At 33.2% G+C, this 14,481-nt stretch overlaps 1 protein-coding gene across 2 annotated transcripts in view; it reads left to right on the top strand.

The window, feature by feature from the left end:
• ZCWPW2 (zinc finger CW-type and PWWP domain containing 2) overlaps positions 1–14,481 on the top strand; it is a 115,615-nt gene that overhangs the window by 78,152 nt on the left and 22,982 nt on the right. For both annotated transcript variants that reach the window (XM_050779503.1, XM_050779502.1), the window contains one exon: positions 9,593–9,639. In XM_050779503.1, coding sequence (XP_050635460.1) covers positions 9,593–9,639 — 47 coding nt within the window. The remainder of the gene's footprint in view (positions 1–9,592; positions 9,640–14,481) is intronic.

Raw genomic sequence — 14,481 nt, 5'->3', positions numbered from 1 at the left:
TACCCCAATATTTAACCTATAGTCTTCCTACCATGCAGAAATTGGTATAGTATTTTATCTGATGCAACTCTCTCATTGTTGAAATATGCAGGATCTTTAAATATATGTAAATTTTTAAATATAACTTTAAATATAACCCAATCAGATTATAACAGTCTCACCCTCATAATTTAGTTGTTCTGTTTTTGTTGCATTTATTACTACTACTGTAACTAAGTAATTCTGCTGGAGCTAGAAAATTTTTTATCTTATATAGAAACATTCATTTTAATTATACTTCTAAAAATAAATAGACCATTATCCATAGAATAATGATTAATCTTAATAAAGATTAAGACTTTCTTACATGCTCTACATTTTAGAATTGATGTCCTTATTTCTAACTTTTTCCCAGAATTATTTATATTGTAAAAAGAATTGACTTGATTTTTTAGAGCAGTTTTAAGTTCACAGAAAATTGAGTGGAAAGTACAGAGAGTTCACATATATCTCCTCCACACAGCCCCTAAACACACAACCTCCCCCACTATCAACATCCCATACCATGAGATCTATTTGTTACAATTGATGAACCTGCACTGACACGTCATTATCACCCAAAGTCCTTAGTTTACATTAGGGTTTACTCTTGCTGTTACACATTCTGTGGGTTTGGAGAAATGTATAATGACCTCTATCCACCATTGTAGTATCATGTAGAATAGTTTCACTGCTCTAAAAATCCAAGGGTCAAAGGGTCAGATGTTTGGTTCACTTCCATATTGGGTTGGCTATTCTGGGTCTTTTGCCTTTCCATATACATTTTAGAATCAGTTTGTTGATTTCACAAAATAACGTGCTGGCATTTGATTGGGATTGTGTTGAATCTATATATCAAGTTGGGAAGAGCTGACATCTTGACAATATTGAGTCTTTTTATCAGTGAACATGGAATATCTTCAAGTTTATTCAGTTCTTTTTTGATTTATTTTTATCAGAGTTTGGTAGTTTTCCTCATTTAGATCTTATACTTTTTTTTAGATTTATGCTTAACTAATTCACTTTGAGGTTTGCCAGTGTAAATTCTAATGTGTTTTCATTTCAAATTCTATTTGTTTGGTACTGGTATATCAGAAATCGATTTATTTTTGCATGTTAACCTTGTATCCTGCAACCTTGCTATAATCTATTATTAATTACAGGATTTTTTTTGTCTATTCTTTTGGATTTACTACATAGACAATCATATCATGTGCAAAGAGACTTTTATTTCTTCTTTCCAAATCTATATACCTTTTATTTTCATTTATTGTCTTACCGTGTTATCTAGGAATTCCAGTACAATATTGAGAAGAGTGGTGAGTGAGAAAACCCTTGACTTGTTCTTCATCTTAGCATGACAGCTTCTAGCTTGTTACCATTAAATATGATACTAGCTTTAGATATTTTGTAAATGCTCTTTATGAAGCTGAGGAAGTTCCCCTGTCTTCCTTGTTTCCTGAGGTGTTTTTTTTTTCTTCTTTATGCTGTTAATGCAATTGATTGATTAAATTAATTGGTTTCCAATTTTTGAACTACCTTGCATTGAATGAGTTAGAAAGTATTTTCTCTGCTTATATCTTCTGGAAAAGGTTATGGAGAATTGGCATAATTTCTTCCTATATGTTTGATAGCATTCACCAGTGAACCCATCTGGGCTTGCTGCTTTTTGTTTTGGAAGGTTATTATATTGATTCAATTTCTTTAATAGTATAGGTCTATTCAGATTGCCTGTTTCTTTTTGTAGAATTTTAGCAGAGTGTCTCTTTCAAGAAATTGGTCCATTTCATCTAGGTTATAAAATTTGCGGGCATAGAGTTGTTCATAATGTTCCTTTATTTTCTTTTAATGCCCATGGGATTTGTTATAATGTCTACCTCTTTCATTTCTAATATTAGTAATATGTGCCCACCTGCCTCTCTCTCTTTCCTCCTTCCTTTCTGTCTCTCTCCCTCCCTCCCTTCCTTCCTTCCTTTCTTCCTGCCTTCCTTCCTTCCTGTCTTCCTGTCTTCCTTCCTTCCTGTCTTCCTGTCTTCCTTCCTTTCTGTCTTCCTGTCTTCCTTCCTTCTTGTCTTCCTTCCTTCCTTCTCTCTCCTTCCTTCCTTCCTTCCTTCCTTCCTTCCTTCCTTCCTTCCTCTCTTTAGTCATCAAATTTACTGATCTTTCAAAGAACTAGCTTATGGTTGTATTGATTTTTCTCTATCTACTGTCTTCAATTTCATTGATTTCTGCTCTTTTATTTTTTTCTTCTGCTTACTTTGGATTCAGTCTGTTCTTTTTCTTCTAATTTCCAAAGTAGAAGCTTAGATTATTGATTTTAGAGCTTTTTTCTTTTCTAATAGATGAATTCAATGCTATAAATTTTCCTCTGAACATTGCTTTTGCTGCATCCCGTGATTGACAAGTTGTATTTTCATTTTCATTTAGTTCAAAATATTTTAAAATTTTTCTTGAGTTTTTTATTTCTTTGATCTATGTGTTACTTAGAAGTGTGTTCCTTAATCTCCAAGTATTTTGAATTTCCACTTCTCCCTCTGTTACCAGTTTCTGGCTTAATTCCATTTTGGTCTGCAAGGAGACATTGTATTATATCTATTCTTTTAAATGTGTTAAAGTATTTTTTATTGCCCAGAATGTGGTCTGTTTTTCTGAATGTTTCATGTGGGCTCAAAAAGGATGTGTATTCTGCTGTTGTAGGATGAAGTAGATTACAGATGTCAAATATATCCAGTTGATTGATGGTGCTTTTGAGTTCAACTGTGTCTTTACTGATTTTCTTTTTGCTGGATTTGTTCATTTCTGACAGAGGGCTGTTGAAGCCTCTAGCTGTAATAGTAGATTTATTTATTTCTGTCTACAGTTCCATCAGTTTTTGCCTCTCATATTTTGATGCTCTGTTGTTAGGTGCATGTACATTAAAGGTTGCAAGTCTTCTTGGAGTATTGACTTCTTTATTATTTTATATGACCCTCTTTATTCTTGATAACTTTCCTTACTCTGAAGTCTGCTATGTTTCAAATTAATATAACTCCTCCTACTTCCTTTTCATTAGGGTTAGCATGATATACTTTTCTTTTAATTCATCCATCTAGGCCATTAATATTTAAAATGATTATTTTTAATATCATGGATTAATAGTTGTCATATTTATTATTATTTTCTATTTATTGCCCTTTTTCTTTGTTACTGTTTTTGCCTTTTACTCTTTTTCTGTCTTTGTGATTTTGAGATTTTATGTAATTACATTTTCTTCCCTGTTGCCATATCAATTATCAATTATACTTTTTTAAAACTATTTTTAGTGGTGTCCTTTTTCTTTTTTACTGTTTTTGTCTTTCACTCTTTTCCTGTCTTTGTGATTTTGAGATTTTAAATAATTCCATTTTCTTCCCTCTTAGCATACGAATTATCAGTTATACTTTTTCAAAAACTTTTTTTAGTTGTTGCCCTAGAGTTTGCAATATACATTTACAACTAATTCAAATCTCACTTACAAATAATTATCCTGTTTCATGGGTAGTACAAATATCTTATGACAGACTATGCCTAATTCTTCATTCTCATCCCTGCTATCATTGATATCATTCATTTTACTCATATATAAGCATATATGCATGCACACAAAAAGATGTATGCGTAAACATACGTAATTAAGTATATCATGATTATTTTAAACAAACTGTTATCTGTTAGATCAATTAAGAATAAGAAAAGGAAAAAGTTTTTACTTTACCTTTACTTAGTCAGTTTTCAATGCTCTTCTTGTCTTTGTGCAGATCTGACTTTCTAACTTATATTATTTTTCTTCTTTCGGAAGAACTTCTTTTAGTATTCCTTGCAAGGCAGTTCTATTGGCAACAAATGCCTCCTTTTTTTTTTTTTTTTTTTTTTTGCCTGAGAAAGTCTTTATTTCTCCTTTACTTTTGAAAAATAATTTCACAGGCCATGCATTGTGGCTCAGGCCTGTAATCCCAGCACTTTAGGAGGCTGAGGCAGGAGGATCACTTGAGCTCAGAGTTTGAGACCAGCCTGGACAACATGGTGAGATTCCGTCTCTATAAAAAATTCAAAAATTAACCAGGTATTCATCTGTAGTCCCAGCTATGCAGGAGACTGAAGTGGGAGTATCACTTGAGCCCAGGAGGTTGAGGCTGCAGTGAGCCATGATTGTGCCACTGCACTCTGACCTAAGTACAGAGCAAGATCCTATCTCAAAAGAAAAAAAAAAAAAAGAATTAAGAAACATGTTTTCTAAATGAAAAAAAAACAAAAAGAAAGAAAAGTAATTTCAGAGTGTATAATTCTAGGTGGGTGGGTTATTTTGTCAACACTTTATTTTGCTCAACTGTTTTATCGATTGCATGGTTTTTGAGGAAAAGTTTGATGTAGTTCTTATCTTTACTCTTCTATTGGTAAAGTGGGTTTTTTCTCTGACTTCTTTCAAGATTTTATTTTTAATCTTTTATTTTCTGCAGTTTGAATATGACATGTAGATTTTTGGCATTTATATTACTTGGTATTTCCTGAGCTTCTGGGTCTATGGTTTGGCATCTGATATTAATTTGGGGGAAATTATCAGTTATTATTGTGTCAATTTTTTGTTGTTGTTGTTCCTGTATCTCTTTTCATTCTGGTATACCTATTACGTGTATGTCACACTTTTCTAGTTGTCACACAGTTCTTGGATATACTGTTTTATTATTTTTTTCAGTATTTTCTCTTTTTCAGTTTTTTTAGTTTTGGTGGTTTTTATTGATATATCCTGAAGCTCAAAGATTGTTTCCTTAGCTATGTTGAGTCTCCTGATGAGCATATCAAACACATTCTTCATTTCTGTTACAGTACTTTTGCTCTCAAGTATTTCTTATGAATCTTTCTTAGAATTTTCATTTCTTTACTTACATTACTCATCTGTTCTCGCATGTTGTCTACTTTTAACACTATAGCTTTTAGCATATTAATCATAGTTGTTTTAAATTCACGAGCTGATAATCTCATCATCCCTGCCATATCTTGATCTGGTCCTGCTGCTTGCTCTTTCTCTTCAAATTTTCTTTTTTGCCTTTTAGTATGCCTTACAAATTTTTATTGAAAGGTGGGCATGATGTTCTGGGTAAAATAACTGCAATCATGATAGTTTAGCAGTACAGTGGTAAGACATGGGGGGGAGGGAAAGCATTCTATGTTCCTATCATAAAGTCTCAGTCCTAGGCTGTAAACTTCATAAGGGCTTTCCTCCAACTTCCTTTTATTTTCTTCACCTACATAGGTGGTAAAGGATGGCTAGAAGGGGCTGGAGTTGGGTATTTTGCTTCTCCCAGGTCAGGCTGGGGTTAGGCTTTGAAAATCCCTCAATAGGTTAGGCTCTGGTAAAATAGTTTCTCCTCAGGGCAGGCCTTGCTAAGAAGTACAGAATGGTCTGATTATTTCAAAATGATTACTTTTCTCCTCCCCTTGATGGAACCAGGAGATATTTCCCTAATCTTCTCTGTGAGAACCTGGTAGAGCTCCTTCAGGTAAAACTCAACAAAAGTGTGTGCCGCTCCCACCATGACTAGGTCCCCCTGGAGTTTTTGTCTCAGGCTTGTTCCCACAGAGTTTCTAGAAGTTTGTCAATTGAAGTTCATGTTTTCCTACCCCTATACTAGTTTCCACCCTGCTCAGGTGGGTTGTGATTCTCTGTATTTACCTGTCTTTTTCTCCAAATTTGGGGACATCAGTTTTCCTGGTGACCTCACTTCTCCAAAGGATCTGAAAAGAGTTGTTCATTTTTCATTTTGCTCACCTTTGTACATGTTGTTGGACTCTAGTGGCAACGTTCTAAGCTCCTTACATTCCAGACCAGAAACTGAATGTCTTCTACATTTTTATGAAAATGCTCTCAGCTATCACAGTTAAACAAACAAAAACTGACAAATTTTTCAGAGTCCATGAATACACAAGGTTTAAAAAAATTATTTAAAGAAGAGAAATCATTGAATTATGTGAATATTTGTATTTCTCCCTAATATGGTTGTAAGTAAAAAATCAGTAACATCTGTTCTGGGTCATGAGTCATAACCACCTCTACTCATTTAGAACATTTTCATTTACTACCAGCAGCTCCTCTTTTGCACTTTAAAAATATGACTTGGATATAACTCAAAGGAGGAGTGAAGGCCCTTTTCATTATCCACATCTACATTTCCTGTTAACTGCTTTTCACTCTTTATGGTGAGAGTCCCTCCATGCAGAGATTTCTGAAGGAAGGAAATTAAATCTTTCTCACAAGAGAAAATTTAGCTTTTAGAAGGTTGTTAATTTTTGCTGAAGTTGAACATAGACCTACTGTTATTATTAATAAAGAAATTACTACTGATCATAATGTTTCAAGTATTACATAAGAATTTTCCTTAGGCATTTGAAAATCAATGTGGTTTTTGATATTCCCCAAGATACTCTACTTTTATTGGAAGATGGTTTTTATAACTTTTGAGCATAAAAAGCTCCTTGAACAATAGTTCACATATTTCTGTTCCCTATTCATTGCCATGTTAGCAAATTTATGTAAGAATGAGGTATATTTTGACAGGAAACATAGCAAACATCCATTTTGGTTAACTCTCTCTATCCCATACAGATACATAGACTCCAATTTTAGTTTTTGAGTTTCTTTTTCAATTTTAACTATTTTTAATGATTGATATTTCATCATGACTTCTATCCTTATTAGAGATTTTCAAAAAAACAAAGAGTAAATTTACTTTTTTTAAGATACAACAAAACTTATTGTATCTTTTTATTACTGTAAGGTTCTACTGGGCCCTTTACACGTCATTAATCCCAAAATATACTGTGAGATTTTTGTGATCTTATTTTTTCCTATTTCTTGAAACATGTTGCTATTTTATTATTACTCATCAATTATTTCTAACTATGTTAAAAAGATGAAAATAATTATTTAGATGGAAGAATGGTAGAGTCACCTAAAAAGATGATACAGTAGTGAAATATATAATCACTAAAGTGTTTTTCCTAGTATTCCAAAGATCAAGATCTCTGTCTTTCTTTCTGTCTCTTTCTCACACACACACACACACACACACACACACACACACACACACACACACACCATGTCTATTAGCTAAAATGGAAGTGAATATTTGTTGATTTTCAGACATTGTTTTAGGAGTTTTAATTAAGTAGCTTATTCTATTTAAATCTCACAATATACTAGTGAGGTAATCATTTTTACTCCTGGACCCAATTAAACTAAAGAGCTTTTTACAACAAACGAAACTATAACAGAGTAAATAGACAGTCCACAGAATGGGAGAAAATATTTGCAAACTCTGCATCTGAAAAAGTTCTGATGTCCAGCATTTATAATAAGCAAAAAATAACCCCATTAAAAAGTGGGCAAAGGACATGAACAGACACTTTTCAAAAGAAGACATATATGTGGCTAATGAGCATATGAAAAAATGCTCAACGTCACTGGCCCTTAGAGAAAGACAAATCAAAACCATAATGAGATAGTATCTCACAGTAGTCAGAATGGTTATTAATACAAAGTCAAAAGATAACAAATACTGGCGAGGTGGCAGAGGAAAGGGAATGCTATAATACTACTTGTGGTAATGTAATTTAGTTCAGTGACTGTGCAAAGCAGTTTGACAATTTTTAAAAAACTTAAAACTGAACCATCATTTGACCCAGGAATCCCATTTTTGGGATATATACCCATAGAAATATAAATCATTCTACCATGAAGATATATGCACACATATGTTCATTGCAGCACTATTTTCAATAGCAAAGACATGAAATTAACTTAGATGCCCATTAATTGTAGACTGGATAAAGAAAATATGGTACATATTCACTGTGGAATGCTATGCAGTCATGTAAAAGAACAAGATAATGTCCTTTCAGCAACATGGTTGGGACTGGAGGTCATTATCCTAAGCAAGATAATGTAGGAACAGACAATCAAGCACTGCATGTTGTCACTTATAAGTGAGAACTAAACATTGAGTACACGTGATGACAAAAAAGGAAACAATAGACACTGGGGCCTACTTGAGAGTGGAGGGTGGAAAGAGGGTGAAGATTGAAAACCTACCTATTGGGTACTATGCTTACTACCTGGGTGATAAAATAATATGTACACCAAACCCTGTAATACACAATGTATCTGTATAGCAAATAAGTACATGTACCCTTGAAACTAAAAGTTTAAGAAAAATAATTATTACCCTGGTTTATAAATAAATAGAGTCTAAGAGCGTGTGCATTGTTTTATATCTTATACTGTCTAATATAGTAGCTGATACCAAGTAAATGATCAATATATTTTAATTAATACATTACAGTAATTTTTTTCAGGTAAAATATATATTTCAGATTCATAGGAGATTTTGGATGAAATACATATACATTTTTATTTATAAGTAATATTGAACACTTACTGCATATAAAATGTGGTCCCTGCTTTTGAGGAATATTCAAGTCACAGAATACTTAGACATGTTCTTAACTAACCATAATACAAAGAAGAAAGTTTCATGGCTTAATATGACTATGATTTTGCAAAAGAGGTGGAGTTTTATCCTAATCAGAGGAATATCTGTAGTGGCACATAACCTTATACATTCATCAGTGGAGAGAAAGGGTGTTCCAGAAAGAGGGATCATCTCAAGTATACAGCTGGATATAGGAAAGAGGATAGTTTACATGTGACCAGCCAGTTGTAGGAATGAATATAGTAACCTGTTCCTCTGAGTTTCTATATTTTATGACAACAGTCGTAACCAATAGGTACATATACACACATACCTGCTTTAGCATATCTCAAAATAATATCCTGGGATAGTTTTTTATGAACTATTTGGTTACTAATTATTCTGTTTTTAGGAGTGGAATAATGAGAAAATGTACTAAATTTAGGAGTAGTATAATGAGAAAATATACTAGTAGTTTCCATTCTTGCTGAGTCTTTCTCTGAGGCACTGTTGGTAGCTCAGTGGTCCCAAATGGAGATGACAGACATTCTGGAAAAATTAGAGGCTTGTGATCAGATGGTTCTGGCCAAGCTGCATGACCTCAGGCAGGATACGTTATTTACCTCAGCTGTGAAGTGAGGAGAGGCTGCATACTTTACAAGGTTATAATGATAATTAAATAAGATATCTATATAAAGTCCTTGTCCCATGTCCAGCATATAATAGATAGATATGAAAATGGAGGCAGCTGGGATTCAATTTTAGATCCTATATACTCCAGAGTACACAAGCTCCCCAGAACCTAGAAATCAGATATACTAGACAACTTGAGGACATCCAACTAACCAACTTTAAGAGAGGAGATTTGCCAAATAAATATAAAAATGTTCATATTATTACTTTTGGATTGCATTGCTCTACTAAACAATGAGAAGCTCAGTTTATTAGCATATTAATTAAAGGGACAACTGGAACAAAATAATGTTATAATAGTAATGAGAAAGTAGAAAATTCTAATTGTGTAACTCAGTATTTATTTGAACAGGAACATAGGCACATTTTTGAAGCAGCCATGTTTCATTGTCTTACAGATAAATCTAAAACATATGACAAAGTTGCTGCACTGGCCAAGAAAGGGGTAAGATTGTGTTTTATTATATAAAATATACAAACTTCAAATTTCATTTAACACTATTCTTTAAAGAAAATTAAATTATTTAAAAACAAACAATGACATACAATCCACTTTTTCTTCTAAATGTTACTTCAGTATGTTTCCTTTCTTAGGTTAATATGAGGAAATTAATGTTTATGGTTACTTATATTAATGTTAGAGGACTATCAGAAATTAGAACAATAGAGAACTGTAAGTAAACAAGTAAATGAGTGCTTTTACTTAAATTATATTTCATATACATACTCATATACTAAAATATTTTTATATACTATATTACTGTAATGTGTGTACACAGTCTCATAGAAAATTTAAGTAGAATTTACTGCTCAACATAGCATCTGTCTTAAACTTAAGTAGAGAACAGTATCAGCCATCTTAATGAATTTTCTGAACGTGGAATGTTTTAAATGAAAATTGTCAGCAGCATTTTTAAAGAATTATTAAAATGTAATACATTATTCTGAATATTGTATTCAGACAGTTGTTTAACTCTACTTATTGTCAAAAACTTGGTTGAGATAGGATGAACCTTGACATTCTCCTCAAGAGATGATGTTCTTACCACTAAATAAAGAGAAAGAATTGGTGCCTAAAACAAATACTTGTGGACATATACTAGTGCCACAATAAAAAGGAATTACGATAGAACGAAAAGCCTATGGTGAGATTTCCCATGTTGAGTAGTGAAGCAGAGCAGATCCAGGGAAGGTCAAGTGTAACCTCGAGGAACAGAAAAGGATGTTGGGCATGTATCTATAGATGATTAGGCAAAAGATGGGCATCATTTTTGTATTCTGAATATGTACATTTTATGAGTCCTTCTAAAATCAGGTGTTGTTTTATCTTTTTGCTTTTTGGCTTATAAAAGGAATCTTGGCTGTTCACTGGCTGAATATTGTTCAGCTCCTTTGCAGAGAGGAATTCAGTATCATAGAAAACAAGGTTGCCCTTTATAAAAGAAAGGATATAGGTTTTGTGTGTTCATCTGGAGATTTAGACAGGAGTACGTGAAGTAGTGCAGTATTGTTAATGTGGATAAGTTTATTTTAATCTTGGCGAAATGATATTTAGAATCAAAGACTATAAAGATAATAACTAATGTTTCTATATATTGCTTTATTTGTACCAATTTTTCTTAACAAAGGCAGTACTGTTCTCAGGGTCAGTGCCATGGGCCAAGTCTTTGTTATTGTAAACAGTGCATAAATAAACATACATGTGCATGTGTCTTCATAGTAGAATTATATATAATCCTTTGGGTATATATCCAGTAATGGGATTGCTGGGTCAAATGGTATTTCTGGGTCTAAATCCTTGAGGATTCCCCTCACTGTCTTCCACAATGGTTGAACTAATTTATACTCCCACCAACAGTGTAAAAGTGTAAACAGTGTAGAAGTGTCCACCTCCTCTCCAGCATCTGTTGTTTCCTGACTTTTTAATGATTGCCATTCTAACTGGAGTGAGATGATATCTCATTGTGGTTTTGATTTGCATTTCTCTAATGACCAGTGATGATGAGCTTTTTTTCATATGTTTGTTGGCCTGCATAAATGTCTTCTTTTGAGAAGTGTCTGTTCATATCCTTCACCCACTTTTTGATGTGGATGGTTGTTTTTTTCTTGTAAATTTGTTTAAGTTCCTTGTAGATTCTGGATATTAGCCCTTTGTCAGACGGATGGATTGCAAGAAATTTCTCCCGTTCTGTAGGTTGCCTGTTAACTCTGATGATCGTTTCTTTTGCTGTTCAGAAGCTGTTTAGTTTAATTAGATCCCATTTGTCAACTCTGACTTTTGTTGCCATTGCTTTTGGTGTTTTAGTCATGAAGTCTTTGCCCATGCCTATTTCCTAAATGGTATTTGCCTAGGTTTTCTTCTGAAAATTGTCTAATTATACCCTTACCCATTTTTTCTTGGGCTTATTTTTTCTGATTGATTTGTAGGCATGGACACTCTTATTAGTTATTAATAATTTGTCAGTATGTTACAAACATTTTCTGATTTTCCTTTTAAATGTTTTGTAGTTCTTTTTCTGTATTTATATAGTAAAATTGTCTCTTTTGGGGCATTCAGTGTTTTTTTTTTTTTGACATGCTTTAAAAGACTGCCTTTTCATTAATATAAAATATGTTTCACAATTCACTTAACCTTTCTTCTATTGTTGTTGGTAAAAGTGATGAAAAGCTTCATCAGTATAGCTTTCTCTCCTACCCTATTTGTTGAATTGTTTTTTTAAGGACACTTCCCAGTAGAAGGATTATGTTGAAGTGTTCTCATCATCAGTGCTTGCAAATGCCATAATTGTCATTGACAAGTATTAGTATAATAAAGATGTTGTTGCCAGTTTACATCATAACTTGTTGTTGTTGCTATAACATGAGGTAAAAAAAATCTATGTACCAATTTAGGGAAAAATTTCATGTTTATAATATTAAATGCATCCATGTAGAAACATAGTTTGATTCTCTATTCATTTTTATTTCGTTTTTTCAATAGAGAATTTTACATATTTCTAATTAACTCTATCCCAGATATTATTACTAACTGGAAAAGGATCTATTTTTTAATTTTTTGCTTACATACAGAAATTATGTGTATCTTTTTCCCTAAAACTTATTAATACCAATAACTTAACTTACGATTTGAACAACAAAATTAAGGACCACTTTCTTGATTTATACATTTCAATATGAGGAATTTCAGCTATTATGTTTTCTGATAAAAAGTATTTCTCTCAAAAGTTATTACAAAAAATTTCCATAACAAGCAGAAAATTTTCATTAGCCCAATTAACAGGATAAGTTGCTTACATTTTATGACTAGATGTCTGGATATTTGTGTTAATTGCTAAGCTTGCTATTAATATGGAATTCATGTACTGCAACTCACTTAATTTATTTAGCTTTATATGCATCCTTCCCAGAAGATAAATATATTATAGCAGATTCCTACTGCTGGGTTCTAGCCCTAGGTAGAGAGAAATCTCAGAAAAGAATAGCAAGGAGCAGAACCCCTTGGGAAGAGTCACAGTCAGGCTTCAAAACTCATTTAATTTCCTTTTGTATTCTACTTTGTGGGCATTATTCACCTTTCCATAGGCCAGTGTCCCCCAGACTTGAATCATTCAGGTATTCCGTCACCATTTTGCCATTTTCAGTACTATTAATATAGTTTTTGTTTTTTGTTTTTTTTTTTTTTTAGTTTTTAGAGAAGAAATTTTCAACAAATCGAATTTAAAGATCAAATTGGCTTTTATTAGTGATTCGTGAATCTGGCAGCACCTTATTTATGAAATAGAAGGGTGCTCTACTGGGATTAGCAGAATGATCAGCTTTTGTAAGGCAGCTCCAGTAGGAAGAAGGAAACAGCATTGTGCAAAAAAACTAGGTTGGTTAGCATCAGGTTACTTCAAGTTACTCTCCTTGTGTGGCTTAAAGCAGAAGATACTTTCTTATTATGACAGCTCAGATTGACTGGGACCCTTATTATTGGTTGCTGTGAAATCTTCTGGTTTTTGGAAAACTAGCTCATGTCTCAGTTAGTTTGATTACATGACACCTAGTGCGAGTGACTCCATTCTAGTGTGGTCTGGATTATTGGGGTCTAGTGCAGGGGCACAGTCCACAATGACTACCTCCTATAAATTTTATTTAGCCAACTTGACTCACCTTTTTCATAATTTAAATTTTTATTGAAGTAAAATTTAAACACAGTGAAATGCAGAGATCTTAAGTGTACAATTTGATGATTTTTTCTTAAATATATATACTCATAAAACTACCATCCCTAATCAAAATAAAGAATTTTCCCTACCCAGAAAGTTTCCTAATGTAAATATTTATCCATTTTATCCATTTATTACTTTAAATCATCAGTGTAAATCTTAACATACAAAGTTCATTTTTCTTTTTTTGAGGCAAGGCCGTTGCCCAGACTGGCATACACTGGTGTGAACACAGATGGATCACTGAAGCCTTGACCTCCTAGGCTCAAGTGATCCTTCTGCCTCAGCCTCCCAAGTACCTGGGACACACAAGTGTGCACCACCTTGTCTGGCTAATTTTTGTGGTTTTTTTTTTTTTTGTAGAGACAAGGTACTCCTGGGCTCAAATAATCCTCCCACCTTGGCCTCCCGTAGTGCTGGGATTACAAGCATGAGCCACCCACACCCCACCAGAAAGTTGTTTTCATACTAATTTCATTTGCCCTATGCTCAAAATCTATAGAGGGAAACTGCCTCCTTATAAGGCAGTATTAAAATGCCCTTCCAGAGGGTGATTTTAACAAGATACTCTTTAGTAACTTCATAACTAACCCTGCTTGATTAAATTGCAAGATTTACCTCTTTTATCTTGAATTAAAGTCTATAGGAGTTCTATAGGATAACAATTAGTAGTAAAATATTACAATTAGAGAAAATAGATAAATCTCTGATTCCAAATCCTTTTATACACCATTTATGAAGGCAAGCAAAGATCCCTTGCTTCAGAATACCAATTTTCTAGTGCAGATTATTGTATTTGCTCCTTAAACAAAAAAGAAAAAGTCTTCATTGAGACTTATATATTTCCTTAACCCTTTTTTGTATTTGATTTTCGCTTGATGGATCTGACTTCAGTCAAACTGCCTACTTGTGGTTTTCACAAAATGGCCAGTGGGAGTGGGAGGAGCTGAGGAGTACAGGGTAAATGCGTGTCAAGGGTGAGTATAGCAGAGTTGAAAACTCCTTTGTTTTTCTCCCCTGGAGAGAATACAATAGTATGTCATAGTGTGAAGACCGCACTATTCCTCAAGTTCATAGGG

Source organism: Macaca thibetana, chromosome 2, assembly GCF_024542745.1.
Source record: "Macaca thibetana thibetana isolate TM-01 chromosome 2, ASM2454274v1, whole genome shotgun sequence".
NCBI lineage: Eukaryota > Metazoa > Chordata > Mammalia > Primates > Cercopithecidae > Macaca > Macaca thibetana.
The sequence above is the reverse complement of the archived record's forward strand: the minus strand, read 5'-3'. Positions and strand labels throughout refer to the sequence as shown.